The sequence below is a fragment of the Aethalodelphis obliquidens genome, unplaced genomic scaffold (assembly GCF_003676395.1).
Source record: "Aethalodelphis obliquidens isolate GAN/ISIS:26980383/991018 unplaced genomic scaffold, ASM367639v1 scaffold1, whole genome shotgun sequence".
NCBI classification, from domain to species: domain Eukaryota; kingdom Metazoa; phylum Chordata; class Mammalia; order Artiodactyla; family Delphinidae; genus Aethalodelphis; species Aethalodelphis obliquidens.
Genome location: NW_020837945.1, coordinates 84,025,900 through 84,046,523, shown reverse-complemented (window position 1 = coordinate 84,046,523; position 20,624 = coordinate 84,025,900). Strand labels below are relative to the sequence as shown.

The 20,624-nt window shown below is 36.9% G+C and overlaps 1 protein-coding gene across 9 annotated transcripts in view; it reads left to right on the top strand.

Moving 5' to 3' along the window:
• The window catches only part of ATP11B (ATPase phospholipid transporting 11B (putative)), a 133,278-nt gene that overhangs the window by 54,614 nt on the left and 58,040 nt on the right, over positions 1–20,624 (top strand). For all 9 annotated transcript variants that reach the window (XR_003433584.1, XM_027110931.1, XM_027110966.1 and 6 more), the window contains 7 exons: positions 8,539–8,781; positions 9,808–9,983; positions 10,517–10,585; positions 12,132–12,205; positions 12,279–12,382; positions 15,223–15,404; positions 16,903–17,106. Coding sequence is in view for 8 of the 9 variants with exons in the window: in XM_027110931.1 (XP_026966732.1) it covers positions 8,539–8,781; positions 9,808–9,983; positions 10,517–10,585; positions 12,132–12,205; positions 12,279–12,382; positions 15,223–15,404; positions 16,903–17,106 (1,052 nt within the window). In the remaining variant the exon portion in view is untranslated. The remainder of the gene's footprint in view (positions 1–8,538; positions 8,782–9,807; positions 9,984–10,516; positions 10,586–12,131; positions 12,206–12,278; positions 12,383–15,222; positions 15,405–16,902; positions 17,107–20,624) is intronic.

Here is a 20,624-nt window from a genome sequence, read left to right as displayed (position 1 = left end):
TATCCAACTTTGCCTCCCCATGACACCCCAGTATTGTTAAATCACAATTTGGGATTTAATAAATATTCATTTACATTATTAGGACTGTTTTGGTATTATTTACTAATTCCTTGTTCTCTTTGTAATACTATACTTACATTTTTCTTTCTTATGTATTTTGGTTTTGCTGGAGTTAATTGCTCTGTTTTTTATTTGCTTAATTTTCATTTACCACAAACAAATCTCTGACAAGTATATGAACCATCTCTCCACGTATTCAAACACACCAGGTAATCTAGGATTTCCTTTCTCTTTCTTGTTATCTCGCTGACTTTCTGTTTTGAAGCCTTTTATTTTTCTGCTTCAATTTGGACTTCTTTCTGGGCCTGCTTCTCTGCTGTCACCGTGGACTTGCTTTTCCGTCACCCTAGAACTTCCTTTGTCTCCCACCCGTTTTGGATTTCCTGTCTTCTGGATCCCATGTCTTCCCACCTGTTGATTATTCTCTTATTTTGGTGGAACACATCTAATAACTTCTTGAAAAAGGATGCATAACAGGGAAATACTTTGAAACTTCGCACGTCTGAAAATATCTTTATTCCCTTCTTACACTTGATTAGTAATTTAGCTGGGTAGGGACTTCACTGGTGGTCCAGTGGTAAGGGATCTGCCTTGCAGTGCAGGGGACGCGGCTTTGATCTCTGGTCAGGGAACTAAGATCCCACATGCCGCAGGGCAACTAAGATCCCACGTGCAGCAACTACTGAGCTCGCACACTCCAGTGAGGAGCCCGTGCACTCCAACGAGGAGCCCGCGCACCATAATGAAAGATCCCGCATGCTTCAACGAGGATCCCATGTGCTGCAGATAAGACCCAACACAGCCCCCCCAAAAATAAAATATTAATAAAATAAATAAATAATAAACAAATCTTAAAAAAAATAATTTATCTGGGTAACACATGCCAGGTTGGAAATTATTTTTCCTCAAAATTTCAAAAGCATTTCTTCATTTATTTCTAGCTTCCAGTGTTTTTTTTAGAAATCCAATGCCATTCTGATTCTCAGTTCTTTATGTGTGATCTGTTTTATCTCTGGAAGTGTTTAGTGTTTTAGGATCTTTCCTTTATTCAATGAATCTGAAATTTTATGATATACCTTGGTGTGAGTCTTTTTTTTTTTCTTTCATTGGGCAATAAACTCTGTGAGCCCTTTTTGCCTGGAAACACAAGTCCTTCAGTTCTAGGAATTTTTCTTATATTATTTCTTTGGTAAAGTGTCTTTTTATGTTTTATGGGATTTTCTTTTGAAATTTATTATTTTGGATGTCAGATCATTTATCTTGACTCTCTGATTTCTTTGACTTTCAATTTTAATTTCTCTGTTTTTATAATCTTTTTGGGAGAATTCATGAACTTTATCTTTCCACCTATCTTTTTTTTTGCATTGTTTTTTATACTGCAGATTCTTATTAGTCATCAATTTTATACACATCAGTGTATACATGTCAATCCCAATCGCCCAATTCAGCACAACACCATCCCCACCATCCCCCATGGCGGTTTTCCTCACTTGGTGTCCATATGTCTGTTCTCTACATCTGTGTCTCAACTTCTGCCCTGCAAACTGGCTCATCTGTACCATTTTTCTAGGTTCCACATACATGCATTAATAAACAATCTTTGTTTTTCTCTTTCTGACTTACTTCACTCTGTATGACACTCTCTAGATCCGTCCACGGCTCAACAAATGACTCAATTTCGTTCCTTCTTATGGCTCAGTAATATTCCATTGTATATATGTACCACATCTTCTTTATTCATTCATCTGTCGATGGGCGTTTAGGTTGCTTCCATGACCTGGCTGTTGTAAATAGTGCTGCAGTGAACATTGGGGTGCATGTGTCTTTTTGAATTATGGTTTTCTCTGGGTATATACCCAGTAGTGGGATTGCTGGATCATATGGTAAATCTATTTTTACTTTTTTAAGGAACCTCCATATTGTTCTCCATAGTGGCTGTATCAATTTACATTCCCACCAACAGTGCAAGAGGGTTCCCTTTTCTCCACACCCTCTCCAGCATTTGTTGTTTGTAGATTTTCTGATGATGCCCATTCTAACTGGTGTGAGGTGATGCCTCATTGAAGTTTTGATTTGCATTTCTCTAATAATTAGTGATGTTGAACAGCTTTTCATGTGCTTCTTGGCCATCTGCATGTCTTCTTTGGAGAAATGTCTGTTTAGGTCTTCTGCCCATTTTTGGATTGGGTTGTTTGTTTCTTTAACATTGAGCTGCATGAGCTGTTTATATATTTTGGGGCTTAATCCTTTGTTGATTCGTTTGCAAATATTTTCTCCCATTCTGAGGGTTGTCTTTTCGTATTTATGGTTTCCTTTGCTGTGCAAAAGCTTTGAAGTTTCATTAGGTCCCATTTGTTTATTTTTGTTTTTATTTCCATTACTCTAGGAGTGGATCAAAAAAGATCTTGCTGTGATTTATGTGAAAGAGTGTTCTTCCTATGTCTTCCTCTAAGAGTTTTATAGTGTCGGGTCTTACATTTACGTCTCGAATCCATTTTGAGTTTATTTTTGTGTGTGGTGTTAGGAAGTGTTCTAATTTCATTCTTTTACATGTAGCTGTCCAGTTTTCCCAGCACCACTTACTGAAGAGACTGTCTTTTCTCCATCATATATCTTTGCCTCCTTTGTCATAGATTAGTTGACCATAGTTGCGTGGGTTTATCTCTGGGCTTTCTATCGTGTTCCATTGATCTGTATTTCTGTTTTTGTGCCAGTACCATATTGTCTTGATTACTGTAGTTTTGTAGTATAGTCTGAGGTCAGGGAGTCTGATTCCTCCAGCTCCGTTTTTTCCCATCAAGACTGCTTTGGCTATTCGGGGTCTTTTGTGTCTCCATACAAATTTTAAGATGATTTGTTCTAGTTCCGTAAAAAGTGCCATTGGTAATTTGATAGGGATTGCATTGAATCTGTAGATTGCTTTGGGTAGTACAGTCATTTTCACTATTGATTCTTCCAGTCCAAGAACATGCTATATCTCTCCATCTGTTGGTATCATCTTTAATTTCTTTCATCAGTGTCTTATAGTTTTCTGTATACAGGTCTTTTGTCTCCCTAGGTAGGTTTATTCCTAGGTATTTTATTCTTTTTGTTGCAGTGGTAAATGGGGGTGTTTCCATAATTTCTCTTTCAGATTTTTCATCATTAGTGTATACGAATGCAAGAGATTTCTGTGCATTAATTTGTATCCTGCAACTTTACCAAATTTATTGATGAGCTCTAGTATTTTTCTGGTAGCATTTTTAGGATTCTGTATTTATAGTATCATGTCATCTGCAGACAGTGACAGTTTTACTTCTTCTTTTCCAATTTGTATTCCTTTTATTTCTTTTTCTTCTCTGATTGCCATGGTTAGGACTTCCAAAACTATGTTGAATAATAGTGGTGAGAGTGGACATCCTTGTCTCGTTCTTGATCTTAGAGGAAATGCTTTCAGTTTTTCACCATTGAGAATGATGTTTGCTGTGGGTTTGTCATATATGGCCTTTATTATGTTGAGGTAGGTTCCCTCTATGCCCACTTTCGGGAGAGTTTTTATCATAAATCGGTGTTGAATTTTGTCAAAAGCTTTTTCTGCATCTACTGAGATGATCATGGTTTTTGTTCTTCAGTTTGTTAATATGGTGTATCCCATTGATTGATTTGCGTATATTGAAGAGTCCTTGCATCCCTGGGATAAATCCCACGTGATCGTGGTGTATGATCCTTTTAATGTGTTGTTGGATTCTGTTTGCTGGTATTTTGTTAGGATTTTTGCATCTATATTTATCAGTGATATTGGTCTGTAATTTTCTTTTTTTGTGGTATCTTTGTCTGCTTTTCGTATCAGGGTGATGGTGGCCTCATAGAATGAGTTTGGGAGTGCTCCTTCCTCTGCAGTTTTTTGGAAAAGTATGAGAAGGATGGATGTTAACTCTTCTCTAAACGTTTGATAGAATTCACCTGTGAAGCCGTCTGGTCCTGGACTTTGGTTTGTTGGAAGTTTTTTTTTTTTTTTTTTCGGTACGTGGGCCTCTCACTGTTGTGGCCTCTCCCATTGCAGAGCACAGGCTCCAAACGCGCAGGCTCAGCGGCCATAGCTCACGGTCCCAGCCGCTCTGTGGCATGGGATCTTCCCGGACCGGGGCACGAACCCTTATCCCCTGCATCGGCAGGCGGACTCTCAACCACTGTGCCATCAGGGAAGCCCATGTTGGAAGATTTTTAATCACAGTTTCAATTTCATTACTTGTGATTGGTCTGTGCATATTTTCTGTTTCTTCCTGGTTCAGTCTTGGAAGGTTATACCTTTCTAAGAATTTGTCCATTTCTTCCAGGTTGTCCATTTTATTGGCATAGAGTTGCTTGTAGTAGTCTCTTAGGATGCTTTGTATTTCTGTGGTGTCTGTTGTAACTTCTCCTTTTTCATTTCTAATTTTATTGATTTGAGTCCTCTCCCTCTTTTTCTTGATGAGTCTGGCTAATGGTTTATCGATTTTGTTTATCTTCTCAAAGAACCAGCTTTTAGTTTTATTGGATCTTTGCTATCGTTTTCTTTGTTTCTATTTCATTTATTTCTGCTCTGATTTTTATGATTTCTTTCCTTCTGCTAACTCTGGGTTTTGTTTGTTCTTCTTTCTCTAGTTCCTTTGGGTGTAAGGTTAGATTGTTTACTTGAGAGTTTTCTTCTTTCTTGAGGTTGGCTTTTATAGCTATAAACTTCCTTCTTAGAACTGCTTTTGCTGCATCCCATAGGTTTTGGATCATCGTGTTTTCATTGTCATTTGTCTGTAGGTATTTTTTGATTTCCTCTTTGATTTCTTCAGTAATCTCTTGGTTATTTAGTAACGTATTGTTTAGCCTCCATGTGTTTGTGTTTTTTACGTTTTTTTCCCCTGTAATTCATTTCTAATCTCATAGTGTTGTGGTCAGAAAAGATGCTTGATATGATTTCAATTTTCTTAAATTTACTGAGGCTTGATTTGTGACCCAATATGTGATCTATCCTGGAGAATGTTCGTGCGCACTTGAGAAGAAAGTGTAATCTGCTATTTTTGGATGGAATGTCCTATAAATATCAATTAATGCTATCTGGTCTTTTGTGTCATTTAAAGCTTCTGTTTCCTTATTTATTTTCATTTTGGATCATCTGCCCATTGGTGTAAGTGAGGAGTTAAAGTCCCCCACTATTATTGTGTTGCTGTCGATTTTCTCTTTTATAGCTGTTAGCAGTTGCCTTATGTATTGAGGTGCTCCTATGTTGGGTGCATATATATTTGTAATGTTATATCTTCTTCTTGGATCGATACCTTGATCATTATGTAGTGTCCTTCCTTGTCTCTTGTAACATTATTTTAAAGTCTGTTTATCTGATATGAGTATTGATATACCAGCTTTCTTTTGGTTTCCATTTGCATGGAATATCTTTTTACATCCCCTCACTTTCAGTCTGTATGTGTCCCTAGGTCTGAAGTGCGTCTTTTGTAGACAGGCATATATACGGGTCTTGTTTTTGTATCCATTCAGCAAGCCTGTGTCTTTTGGTTGGAGCATTGAATCCATTCACGTTTAAGGTAATTATCGATATGTATGTTCCTCTGACCATTTTCTGAATTGTTTTGGGTTTGTTTTTGTAGGTCCTTTTCTTCTCTTTTGTTTCCCGCTTAGAGAAGTTCCTTTAGCATTTGTTGTAAAGCTGGTTTGGTGGTGCTGAATTGTCTTAGCTTTTGCTTATTTGTAAAGCTTTTGATTTCTCCATCAAATCTGAATGAGATCCTTCCTGGGTAGAGTAATCTTGGCTGTAGGTTCTTCCCTTTCATCACTTTAAGCAGATCATGCCACTCCCTTCTGGCTTATAGAGTTTCTGCTGAGAAATCAGCTGTTAACCTTATGGTAGTTCCCTTGTATGTTATTTGTCGTTTTTCCCTTGCTGCTTTTGATAATTTTTCTTTGTCTTTAATTTTTGCCAATTTGATTACTATGTGCCTCGGCGTGTTTCTCCTTGGGTTTATCCTGTATGGGACTCGCTGCGCTTCCTGGACTCGGGTGGCTATTTCCTTTCCCATGTTAGGGAAGTTTTTGACTATAATTTCTTCAGATATTTTCTCTGGTTCTTTCTCTCTCTCTTCTTCTGCAACCCTTACGATGCGAATGTTGTTGCGTTTAATGTTGTCCCAGAGGTCTCTTAGGCTGTCTTCATTTCTTTTCATTCTTTTTTCTTTAGTTCTGTTCCACAGCAGTGAATTCCACCATTCTGTCTTCCAGGTCACTTATCTGTTCTTCTGCCTCAGTTATTCTGCTATTGATTCCTTCTAGTGTAGTTTTCATTGTCATTTATTGTATTGTTCATCTCTGTTTGTTTGTTCTTTAATTCTTCTAGGTCTTTGTTAAACATTTCTTGCATCTTCTCGATCTTTGCCTCCATTCTTTTTCTAAGGTCCTGGATCATCTTCACTATCATTATTCTGAAATTTATTTTTGGAAGGTTGCCTATCTCCACTTCATTTAGTTGTTTTTCTGGGTTTTTATCTTGTTCCTTCATCTGGTACATAGCCCTCTGCCTTTTCATCTTGTCTGTCTTTCTGTGAATGTGGTTTTTTTACACAGACTGCAGGACTGTAGTTCTTCTTGCTTCTGCCGTCTGCCCTCTGGTTCCACCTATCTTTTGATTTCTTTTATTTGTATTGTAATGTTTTTAATTTCTAATATCCTAGTATATCTGAATGGTCTTTTTTTTTTTTTTTTTTTGGCCACACAGCTTGCGGGATCTCAGTTCCCCTACTAGGGATCGAACCCATGTCCCCGCAGTGGGAACGCAGAGTCCTAACCACTGCACAGCCAGGGAATTCCCAGAATGGTCGTCTTTTAATTACATCTTATTCTTGTTTCTTGAATATAATCTGTTCTTTCACCTCTTTGAGGATATTAATGACAGTTTCTTTAAAGCCTTCTGCTAGTTGCATTTTCTCAGTTTTTTCCTAGTTCCTTTCTCAGTACATCAGTTCCGCTGTAATGTGACATATGCATTCCTAAAATCACTGTGCTATGCAAAATTACTTAGTAAAAACCACAGGTCTGGGCTTCCCTGGTGGTGCAGTGGTTGGGAGTCCGCCTGCCGATGCAGGGGACACGGGTTCATGCCCCGGTCCGGGAAGATCCCACATGCCGCAGAGTGGCTGGGCCCGTGAGCCATGGCCGCTGAGCCTGCGCATCCATAAGCCTGTGCTCCGCAACGGGAGAAGGCCACAACGGTGAGAGGCCCGTGTACCGCAAAAAAAAAAAAAAAAAAAAACACACAGGGCTTATGGGAAAATGGAATTGGGATACAACAAAAACTTTGTAACACATTTAAAATAAAAAAATAAGGGCCTCCCTGGTGGCGCAGTGGTTGGGGGTCCGCCTGCCGATGCAGGGGCGCGGGTTCGTGCCCCGGTCCGGGAGGATCCCACATGCTGCAGAGTGTCTGGGCCCGTGAGCCATGGCCGCTGAGCCTGCGCGTCTGGAGCCTGTGTTCCGTAACGGGAGAGGCCACAGTGGTGAGAGGCCTGCTTACCGCAAAAAACAACAAAAAAGATAAGAACCTAATGACAACAGGGCTTGCTAGATTATTAAGAAATACATAAATACTACAATAAATATGGCACTTTATCTTGAAAATGACCTGAAGTTTTCTTGTGAAAGTGGCCATCAGAAGTATTGCAATTTGTGTGTTATTGTGAAGTATTGGAAGGAAGGTTGTCTGAAAACAGAAGGAAAGTATGATACCAGATGTGAATTGTTATGGCTCATAACACACATGGTGACCTGAAGTAGCTACTAGCTGTTTGAGGTTTGTATATTTCATGTATGCTGGATGCAGTTTTCTGTGTTCACCTAGTGTTTCTCACAGATGAAACTGTTCATAATCAAACGCAAAGTTCATATTATGCTCAAATTGTTCCCTTATATATCAGTCTCATTGTAATAAGTTCTTGTGTTTTCAAGACAGTGTTATCGTGGAACTGCCTGTCATTTGTTTTAGACTCTCTTTGCCTTTTCATGTAAGGGGATATCCTCAAATGAATGCTAATCTTTGGTTTTCTTTACAAGTCCAAAAGTTCTCCCTAGAAAAGCCTGGCAGCCCAGCTGTTTTTGGGGGTTATCCCCAAATATCAGTATTGACTTTTCCTCAGTTTACCCAGAGAGAATAACTGCAGTTCGTATTTCTCCTGCTTGTTCAGCAGAAATTATCAGTCAACTCTATAGATGAACATGAACCTAAAGATGCCACAGACTTCAAAGAGTATATAGATTTTAAATATTTTGTATTACCCTGTTTTGTTTCTGTGGCATCTTTAATTATTTGCTTGTGCTCAGATTATAAGTAAGACTTTTAACATGAGTTAAATGTTATATCAATGTTAATAGGTAAACAACTTCAGGAGCCAGAGTACAAAGTTTTTTTGTTTAAAATAATGCCCTGAACATAAAGGTTTGTTTTCTTTTGTTTTCTATTTCTAGGTCGAGTATGTGTTTACAGACAAAACTGGTACACTGACCGAAAACGAGATGCAGTTTCGGGAATGTTCAATTAATGGTATAAAATACCAAGAAATCAATGGTAGACTTGTATCTGAAGGACCAACACCAGACTCTTCAGATGGAAACTTATCTTATCTTAGTAGTTTATCCCATCTTAACAACTTATCCCATCTTGCAACCAGTTCCTCTTTCAGAACCAGTCCTGAAAATGAAACTGAACTAGTAAGCAATTTTTAAGTTAATAAATAGGAGTTTCATTTGAAATAGTAATTCTTTGTTAGTTGGTGGGTTGTAGGAGAAAAAGTTTAAGTGTTAGTGGGGCAAGGAATATACATTTGAAATGTTTAGCCTTTGATTCAGCACTGAAAATTTATAGTCATAAGCCAGTTTGTCACTTAATATGCATCTACTTTAGGGAGGGAGGCTCAAGAGGAAGGGGATATGGGGACATGTGTATACGTATGGCTGATTCGCTTTGTTGTGCAACAGAAAGTAACACAGTATTGTGAAGCAATTATACTCCAATAAAGATCTATTAAAAATAAATAAATAAATAAAATGTTCCACTAAAAAAAAATATATAGGGCTTCCCTGGTGGCGCAGTGGTTGAGAGTCCCCCTGCCGATGCAGGGAATGTGGGTTTGTGCCCCGGTCCGGGAAGATCCCGCATGCCGTGGAGCGGCTGGGTCTGTGAGCCATGGCCGCTGAGCCTGCACGTCTGGAGCCTATGCTTCGCAGCGGGAGAGGCCACAACAGTGAGAGGCCCACGTACCGCAAAAAAAAAAAATTGTGTGTGTGTGTGTGTGTGTGTGTGTGTGTGTGTGTGTGTGTGTGTATGCATCTACTTTAGTTCTCTGGGTATTTAAACGGGACTAAGTTAAAGAAAGCCCTTTCTGCCTTGAAATAAAGAGGACTTTGTTAAGGAATAGAGCTTAATAGAGTTTTTGAGATCTCAGTTCTTCCACAAAAGAGTTTTCACCTTTACTTGCAATTTGTTTATGCCTCCTAAAAATATACTCAGATGTTGAAGGGTCATAAGCAAATGTGACATTTTACTCTTGGGATTCAGAAGCAACCAACTGTTATTTATGCAATTCAGAATTGTGGCACTCTGGTTCTACGTCTTAGTTTATCAAATTATGAGCTGTATTGGCATTTTTTAGAATTTTGTTTCTGGTTTCCTACATGTTCCTGCATGTTTTTTGGTATTGGTATATTTTATTATGAATATTAATTATGTTTCTACAGATTAAAGAACATGATCTCTTCTTTAAAGCAGTCAGTCTCTGTCACACTGTGCAGATTAGCAGTGTTCAGACTGATGGAATTGGTGATGGTCCCTGGCAAACCAACCTTGCACCCTCCCAGTTGGAGTACTATGCATCTTCACCAGATGAAAAGGCTCTCGTGGAAGCTGCTGCAAGGTAGTTTAAGTTTAATTTTCAAATCTTCAGAAAAATACCTTTTAAATGAAAATGTGAAAATGTAAGAACATAATTTTAAATTCTCAGACAAAATTCAGAAACATAAAGGTATTTTATTTTATTTTTACACTTTTTTTACACATAAAGGTATTTTATTTATATGTATATTTACACATAAAAGTATTTTAAATGAGAATTTGAAATGTCATTAATTTTGTTGTCAGGCTTGCATTAAGTCATATTTTGAAGAGATCTCTTTAAAAGTCTGATTACTAAAAAAAAAAAAAAAAAAAAAAAAAGTCTGGTTACTGTGAAATATGAACAATATAATTTGTGAGAAATACTTGTGTATGTATTGTTTTGGATCTACTCTCATCCTTCAAGTTCTTAAAAATAATCCTATACTCAAAGGAAATAACTTTAAAATACATCTTAAACTTATATTTTAAATGATTTTATTCAAGTTAGTTATATTGTGAATTATAAAATATCATCCTTTAAATCTTATATTTCTTTCTCCTTTTATTCCCTAGATTTGGCATTGTATTTATTGGCAATTCTGGAGAAACTATGGAAGTTAAAACACTTGGAAAACTGGAACGGTAATTTTTTTCTATATTGTAATTTTCTATATATTAAGTGTTTACTATAGAACAGGAATTGGTAAACTATGACCCAGAAACCAGATCTGGCCTACAGCCTGCAAACTAAATTACATTTTTTTTTTTTTTTTTTTTTGCGGTATGCGGGCCTCTCACTGTTGTGGCCTCTCCCGTTGCGGAGCATAGGCTCCGGACACGCAGGCTCAGTGGCCATGGCTCAGGAGCCCAGCCGCTCCGCGGTATGTGGGATCTTCCCGGACAAGGGCACGAACCCGCGTCCCCTGCATCGGCAGGCGGACTCTCAACCACTGCGCCACCAGGGAAGCCCCCTAAATTACATTTTTAAAGTGTTTTCCAAAGCAAAAAAATATGCAGCAGAGATCATATATGGTCTTCAAAGCCTAAAGTATTTACTGTCTGGCCCCTTACAGGAAAAGTTTACTGACACCTGCTCTAGAATGATGTCAGTATTACATTGTATCTCATCATGGTAGTAACAGTATAATACTCTGAAACTTTCATCTGTAGTTTAGCTTAATGCTTCTTGAATTTACTTATGTGTTTATTTTTACACATTCTTAGGATAATGAGTTTTGTAAATTTCTACTCACTAAATAAAAACTTCCTTATCTTTCCTATGATTTTTATCTTTCAAACATTAAGGAACTGTTGTATTATTTCCAGTATTTCCTCTGTTTGATAAATTAGTCCATTCTTATCACATTCATATCTTTCGTGGTTTTATCATTTCTGATCATATCTCAGCTCCACTTGTGCTTTTCCAGACTATGCTTTTCTGAACTAAATAGTGCCCAGTCTTTGGCTACTTTTATCTGGGAGCCTGTCTAGCTCATTTTATCAACTTATAAACCATTCTACTCAGTGTTTTTCTTTGAGATGTGCCAAAACATTCCATATGTACATCATTGTATAAATTCATCTAGAAGACTTTTCAATCCACACCTGACCCATCCACACAAATTCTTTTACAGCTCCCTAGAGAGGCCTTTGTGTCCCCCAACTGCACACACATGCCCTGTCGTAGGTTCAGAATCACTGCTGTAATGAGCCTCTGTTACTAATGTGAGTGTTCGTATTTCTCAGGTGTGTTTAGGCAGAAAAAAGAGTTGAGAATCAGTCACCTTTTTTAGTGAGGAAAAACATGAAGCTGGGCAGATATGTATTCCATTCCTTGCTGTGCCATTCACATGCTTATTTGACTTAAGGTAAATGAGTGTATCTTTCTGAGTTTAATAGTCCTCACCTGTAAAATGAGATAAGACCTACCTCCTTTGGTTCTCATGGGTATTAAATGATATAAGGTATGTAAAGTACGTGGCATTTGGTAAGTACTTAATAAATGTCAGTTCCTTCTTTTTCTGTCTTGTGTTATTAATGACTCATAATCCATCATCTTGAAAAATGTAACTGAGATTAATTTCTTGTTCTAAATTAACCATTTTATCTTTTATAGGGATTCTTTCCAAATATTCACTTAATATTCAAAAAAGTACAGATTTTGTCTTTCTTATTTTTTCTTCCTTAGGTACAAACTGCTTCATATTCTGGAATTTAATTCAGATCGTAGAAGAATGAGTGTAATTGTTCAGGCACCTTCAGGTAACCAATTTAAATGTTCATGAATTTTTAGTTATGTAATACTAAGAACTTAATAACTCATTTTTCTTTTTAGGTGAGAAACTTTTATTTGTTAAAGGAGCCGAATCATCAGTTCTCCCGGAATGTGTAGGTGGAGAAATAGAAAAAACAAGAATTCATGTAGATGAATTTGCTTTGGTAAGTGCAAATTTCTCTAATTTAAAAACCGCTAAAAATATATATATATATGAAAGATTTGGGGTTTCATTTTTGCATTAGTATTTTATCAAAAATTATAGAAATTCTGCAGTTCTGTTACATTATATGTTGGCTCCTCATTCGTTGGTTAAAATGTGACCTTTTTTAACCTGCTAAAATATGTCTTGTCTTTGCACCTAGTACAGCCAGAGTACTTATGGCTACAAGGACCACTCAGATTGCTATACTAAAAAGGGAGGGACTTCCCTGGCATTCCAGTGGTTAAGACTCCGTGCTTCCATTGCAGGGGGCATGGGTTCCATCCCTGGTCGGGGGATTAAGATCCTGCATGCTGTGCAGCATGACCCCCCCACCAAAAAAAAAAAGAGACGTACAAAAATCCCAAGTATGTGTAGAAACTGGAACCCTGATAACATTGCTGATGGGAATATAAATGATATGGCCACTTCCAAAAATAGTTTTACAATTCCTCATAGAACATAGAGTAATATAGAGTTACTATATACTTGGTAATTTCACTCCTAGGTATACATCCAAGAGAATTGAAAACATACATCTACACAGAAACTTGTACTTAGCAGCTTTATTCCTAATAGCCAAAAAAATGGAAACACCCAAATGTCCATCAACTGATGTGTCATATCCATATATGATATGTGTCATATCCATATAACAAAATGTTATTTGGCCATTAAAAGGAATGAAATACTGATATATGCTACATCATGGATGAACTTTGAAAAGATTGCTAAGTGAAAGAAGCCAGTCACAAAAGGCCACATGTTCCATTTATATGAAATACCCAGAAAAGACAGATTCATAGAGCCAGAAAGCATATTAGTGGTTGCCAGGAGCTGGAGAAAGGGGGGAAAGGGAAGTGTCTGCTAATGAATATGGAATTCCTTTTGGGGGTGACACAAATGTTCTGGAATTAGATAGTAATAACAGTTGCACGACTTTGTGAGTACACTAAAGACCACTGAATTGTACTTTTTAAAGTGAATTATGGTACGTGAATTATGTCCCTCTTAATAAAAGAATAGGAAAATCTTACAAAAACAAAGTGCCACAATTCATGTGAAGAGGAAACTTATTAAGCAGCTCCGTCTCAGTGTTAGAGCCTCATGAGCTCTCATTTCTGCATTTCTATAAATGCTGCCCACCTGCCTCCTTTACTTACTTATGGTTTCTTTTCTCCCATTACTTTCTATTTGTTTATGGTCTAGTTTATCTACCACGCTGTAATATCCATAAGAACAAAGGCATTGTTCTACTTTTTTTGGGGGGGGCCGGGGACTGCGGTGGGTCCTCGTTGCTGCCTGTGGGCTTTCTCTAGTTGTGGCGAGTGGGGGGGCGCTACTCTTCATTGCGGTGCATGGGCTTCTCGTTGCAGTGGCTTCTCTTGTTGCGGAGCACCGGCTCTAGGCTTGCAGGCTTCAGTAGTTGCAACATGTGGTCTCAGTAGTTGCGGAGTGTGAGATCAGTAGTTGTGGTGCACGGGCTTAGTTGCTCCATGGCAAGCAACATCCTAGGAAGATGTGGGATCTTCCTGGATCAGGGATCAAACCCGTGTCCTCTGCATTGGCAGGCAGATTCTTAATCACTGCACCATCAGGGAAGTCCTATTCTACTTTTCTGTCATTTTAATCCAGAAAAATGCTGGCACGTAGTTGGCACTCAATAAATGTTTGTTGTGGAATTAATTTAGTAACTCTCATAGTTTCTTAACTGTTATTTAAGAGAAGCAGGTGTTTATAGGTGTAGGTCATTTGTAAATCAAGGAATGACAACATTTAGAAATCTACTAAGTAGTGTCATATAGTATTTTAAAACTTTTCCTTTCTGAGTCCTACTATTAGAACATTTATTTTGGGTTTTTCTGAGGAAAATGTGTTGCAAGAAAAAGAACTTTTGTAAGCTTTCAGATTTAGATACCAACTTCCAAATATTAACACCATAAGAAAAGTTTACACCTGGTAGAATCAGATAATCAAATATATATTCCTAAGTTTTGTGAAATTCCAATTCACCAGTAAAGGTATAATGATACAATTTAAAATCATTCATTCAGTGGCTCTAGAAAGTATTGGTTGGTTGATAATGACCACTTTACAGGCTTCTTTATTTGAAATGTGAATTTGTCATATCATGAACCCTCAGGAAATTATAGTCCCCTTTGCTTAAAAAAAAGTTCTTTTAAAGTAGATAAAAGTGGGGACTTCCCTGCCAGTCCAGTGGTTAAGACTTCACCTTCCAATGCAGGTTCAATCCCTGCTTGGGAAGATCCCACATGCCTTGCGGCCAAAAAACCAAAAAAAACCACATAAAACAGAAGCCGTATTGTAACAAATTCGATAAAGACTTTTAAAAAAATTGTCTAAAAAAAATAAATAGATAAAAGTGGAGTTGTAGTGGTTAAAACAGGAGAGAAGAACCTGGGGCTGCCTCTCTCTTGACAATCCTAAAGGTACCATTATAGAACTTTTTGGCTTTCCTGGTAAAACATATTTAAAATCACAGGTAGATCGTCTTTATGATCCTGTCTAGGCTCTAATGTTCTACAATTCAATGACCTTAATTTTTTTGAGCAACTGTTTAGGAACTCATCAAAAATTGCAAGAGCTATGATAATATGTGTCCCATAACTCAGATAACTAGGGTTTTGTGACAGTTTATTTATTTCCTATCACTAGATGATAGTACTTTTTAAATTATTTATAGTTGAATTTTGGTAATGGGGTCCTCAGTTTATTTCAGTGACTTCTTAATTCCCCATTAGTTATCTTTGTTCAATTTTGTCTTTAATTTTCCTATTTTAGAAAGGGCTAAGAACTCTGTGTATGGCCTATAGAGAGTTTACACCTAAGGAGTATGAGGAAATAGATAGACATTTATTTGAAGCCAGGACTGCCTTGCAGCAACGGGAAGAGAAATTGGCAGATGTCTTCCATTTCATAGAGAAAGACCTGATATTACTGGGAGCTACAGCAGTAGAAGACAAGTAAGTATCAGACAAATAGGCAATATCATTTTTCTCTCATAAGAATTTTTCTAGCCAAGTGTTTCTAATTTATGACAAATTCTATTTTTTAACATTTTATACTTAATATATTTAAAATGAAAACAGAATTAAAGCCTTAATTTTTCCCAGTCCATATATATAATTTTTGTTCTAGCCAGCTATCTGAAATAGTTGAAAGAATACAGCCATGTATATAGTTTTGCCTGTAGTCTGGAGTTTTTAGACTATTCCTCAGTGTTCCATACAAAGATTTTAAGTTCCTGCTTAATTCTCCAGCCTCACCTCTTACCACTGCCCCCCCTTCCACTTTACATTTCAACAGTACCAAACTGTCTAGTTCTCTGAACGACAGCTATAGTTAAAAGTGTTCTATTTTGTGCCTTTTTTCGTTGGCAAGGCTGTGCTTTCTGCCTGGATCATTCTTCCCTTATCCATCTGTGAATACCTATTCATAAACCATAGTTCATATATCACCCCCACTCCAGGAGGACCTTTCCTAACCCCTAACAGTATTAAAAATTCTCTCGTTTGGAAAGCCTCCATGTTTTGTAGGTAGTTCTGTTGTAGTAGTTTTGTAGGCAGTATATTATTTGTTGAAGACTTTCTCCTCTGTTAGCCTGTGAATTCCTTGAGGTCTACTTATTCTTTGCCTTTGTTCCCAGCATCTCTCTCCCTGTGTGTTTCACAGTTTCTTGAATTAAATTGAATTCTACAAATTAAGCCTATTGTTACGTTTTTCTCTACCCGCTAGATCTAAAGGTGCTTGCATTTTTTAAAATCTAGGGTTTCATTTACTTTTCAGTTGTCCTCATGAGATTTATGAGACTCCCTGAGGTTATATGTAGACCATTATTGTCCACAGTCTGAATTTTGAACTAATGAGGTAAGAGATTTTCTTGCCGAAAAAGGAGAAAATCTTCTAATTTGAAATTTAAGACTTTCTAAGAAAATGAGTTTATGAAGACTATATAGTTAGTTGGTTCTATAAAAATCAGCTTTGAAGATACACTCTTAAAATATGAAGTTGTAGATTTTACATTTAAGTTTACATAGTGCTCCAACATATCAATACCCTGTGAGCTTCAAAAAAACCAAATACATTTACAGTAGTATTATCAGTAACCAAAATGAAGGGAAGGAAACTTTACAATTGTGAGAATGCACAAATGTTCTCATTAAGGCAGTATTGACCCAAGCGATCATTTAGTATCTGTCACCTAAAATGCCTCACAACTCTGGAATTCCCATTGTGACAAACATGTGTTAGCACACAGTTGTAGATTTTATATTAGCCAAGTGGTCACTAATTTGGTTATTCCTATTTTTTCCCTAATGGAAAAAAATTCAATTATATTACTATACTATAACATCCCTAGGTTAAGGAGTTCGGAATTACCTTACTTTACTTTGTGGTTCATACTTTAAATACAGTCAAAAAAATGTTCTCTACTACTAATTTTGTTTCTTTTATTTTCAGACTACAAGATAAAGTTCGAGAAACTATTGAAGCATTGAGAATGGCTGGTATCAAAGTATGGGTACTTACTGGAGATAAACATGAAACAGCTGTTAGTGTGAGTTTGTCATGTGGACATTTTCACAGAACCATGAACATCCTTGAACTTATAAACCAGACGTCAGACAGTGAATGTGCTGAAAAGTTGAGGCAGCTTGCCAGAAGGTAAGAATATAATTATCTGTATCATGGAGTTCAGGGGCCAGCAAGCTATGGCCCATGGGCCCAAATATGGCCCACTGCCTTTTTTACAGCCCATGAGCTCAAAATAATTTTTACATTTTTTAATGGATGAAAAAGAAGTCAAAGAAGAGTAATATTTCATGGTGTGAAAATTACATGAAATTAAAAGTTCGGTGTCTGTAAATAAAGTTTTATTGGAACAGAGCCACATTTGTTCATTTACACATCATCAGTGAAGGCTTTTGCACTATAACAGCACAGTTGAGTAATTGGGACAGAGACCTTATAAAGCATTTTTCTCATTTCTCACTGCTGCTTGATATATACTACAAATCACAGCGACACAATTATAACTTGTTAATGTTTTCCGTGCCACACATTTTGCCATATGACATTTTAGTATATTTTTATTATCAGTATTTAACCATCATGTCCAAACATTAAAAGAAAAATGGAATTTTAATATCACACTCTTAAAGCATAGTGGAGTGTTGATTATTATCAAATTAGGTGGCAAAGAATTGTGTTTATTATTCAGTGATAATATGCTTTAATATACTGCCTGTTTGAAAAGACAATCAAAAATGAAATACAAAATCTCATTACAGATGGTTCTTTTGCAATAAAATGTAAAATTTCATTACAGATCAGCATTAACACATGGACATGTGCAATTGATTTTGATGATAGGAAACATGAACTTTGAACCCCAATTAATCAAAATTAATTGGAGTTCTTCCCCCTGCAAAATAAAAAGGTTTCTGTTCTCCTCATTAGTAGACTTCTATTACTTTAAAAATTGTACTTAATTTTTTTTTTTTTTCGCGAAAAGGAAAGATTTATTACTTGCAGCAAGTAAGGAGAACACTGGGGATCTTTCCTAAAATAGTGTCTCCCCCAAACAGCAAACTTGGGGAAGTTTTAAGTTAAGGGTACATGCATATTCATGAAGGGGCTTGAGCAGAGGAGAATTCAGCATAGAATTGGGGCCACGATTGATAGAGTCCAAGCTTTAGTTGATTGAAGTCATGTGGGTCAACATCATCATTCCATCCTCCACCTGGGTGCGGGCCTTAGTTCCCGCAGAACTCAAAAGACTGGCCTCAGGACTTAATGAAGCTCGGGTTCTTGATGTCTCATCACAGAAAGAATTCAGTGAGAGACAAAGTGATAGATAAGAAGTGGATTTATTTAGGGAGAAACACTCCACAGACAGTGTGGACCCTCTCAGAAGGCGAGAGAGTCCCTTAATTATTACATTTTTTACTTAAAATTTTTTTTGTCAAAAGTTGTTTCCTCTTTTGTAGCATAAGTACCTACATAATATCCTCAATTTAGCCTCATGGCCCACAAAACTTAAAATCAAAATGTTTACTTCTAACGCTTTACAGAAAACATTTGCCAACCACTGATGAGGTTCACATGACCAAACAGGGAAATTAATCTGCATTTTACTGTTCAAAGATAATTTCATAGGTATTTATTTTCTTAATGCGTTCTCTTTTTCTCTAAATCTGCTTTTTTCGGTAAATCAACTTTATTTAGGAGCCCCCATTTAACACAGTCAGTTGTTTTTACAATAAATTAGGAGTGCTTCAGTGTAAGCATCAGGGTTGCTTGTATGTAGCCATCTAAGATATTCTACAGGTACCTGTCTTTGCAGTCTTGTAATATTAATGCAGAAAAACAAATGCGAAAAGACAATGCCACAGTTGTCAATGTACATTCAGTGCTTGATTTACATTTGTTATGCAGAGATTGATGTGATACTAAACTCTGGATTTCATCAGAGAAAAACTTACTTAAGGAATGTTTTAAAGAGACAGTGCAGCTCTCAGAAGGGTCTTTGCTTGAGCTCAAAAAGGTGATTAATTTAGGTAATTATACTACAGTTTTGGAGCAGTGCCAACACTATCGTGATTGCTTAAACATTTAAGTATCATAATGTCAAGAACTCCCTAAAACAAACAGACTATTTGCTCAGAATCATTTACTTCTTAAATATTACTCCTGATTTTAAAAATACTAAATGTTCATTTAAAAAATACTGAAAATGGTAAAGAAGATATGGTTAATAATATAATACAGCCATCTAAAGATAATTATTACTTGTATTTTAGAATTTTTTTAAGTCTTCTATATATGTGCTTTTAGTGAGTCTGTTAAGATCATGGGTATTGTTCATTTCCCTTTTTGTACAAAAGCTGTATTATAAAGTGAAGGTTATACCTTAAAATGAATTTTAGGCTTGCTGTGTGAAACTTATGTTTTAGAGATACCATCTTTTTGGTGGAGTACGCTTTCTTTTCTTTTTTTCCTTTGGCCATGCCATGAGGCTTGTGGGATGTTAGCTCCCCGACCAGAGATTGAACCTGGGCCCTCAGCAGTGGGAGCACAGACTCTTAACCACTGGACTGCCAGGGAGTTCCTGGAGTGCATTTTCTGAGTTAACCGTGTAAGTCAATAGGATTTTGATTTACAGACTTTCAGGAAGTATCTATTCTAAAAATTTTGGGTATAGCAAAAGAATTCCATACCTTTGAAAGCTTTAGTGTATATATCCAGTCCTTCACAAACATATAATGATTGTCTCTTATCTGGGCATTTGGAACAGAGTCACATAAGGTGTATTTATTCCCAGAATACTTACAATGTGTAGGAAAAACAGAAATAAATATATTGTCATAGACCTATCACAACTGAATTGTAACTGAGGCAAGAACAGAGAGCTGTGGGTAGACAGAAGAGGGAAGCTTAGCCTGAGCTTAGCGTAGGCTAAGTTCTTGCTCTACATTAGAACTCACGACTGTGTTGTTTCCAGCGATGAAATGTAAACTGGTCAGAGAGTAACACCAAGAAGCAAAGCGGGCAATGTATGCAAATTCCCAGAGCTGAGAGATTCATTCAAGGAATTGATAGTAGTTAAATATGGCCAGAGAATGGAATAGATGGGAGATGATGTGGGAAGTATTGAGACATGAGACTACAGAAATAAGCAGATGCTACCTTACTGTGTACCAGAACTGTGAGCTGGTTTTCCGTACTGCATAAATGTCACCCCATGGATTGTGAGATAGTACGCTGATTTATGACACCTGTCCAGAGGAAAACCTAAGTTAGTATGCTGTGGGAAGGTTGCCAAGGAAAACTGATCTGATCTATCCTACTCTTGGCTGCTACTTCTTCTTATGAGGCCATGTGCTCAGGCAGTGCTCACGCTGAATGTATTGGAGGCAGCAGAGGCTGCTAAATAAGTTCAGCCAACAGGGAGGAAGAATAGTTTAGGTGCTGATTTTGGATATTGGAGAATTATTAAAAGAAATATACATTTTTTAAATTTTATGTTGTGAATGTTGTTTACCACTTATTAGTTGTGGTATTAGTTGTAGTGCAACACAGTAGTTGTTAGGCATACTATGAAAGACATAATTTTAACTTACAGAAAAGAATTAAGTATTATAAGACAAAAAATTACAGTATTTATTTAGTTTTTATAGCTT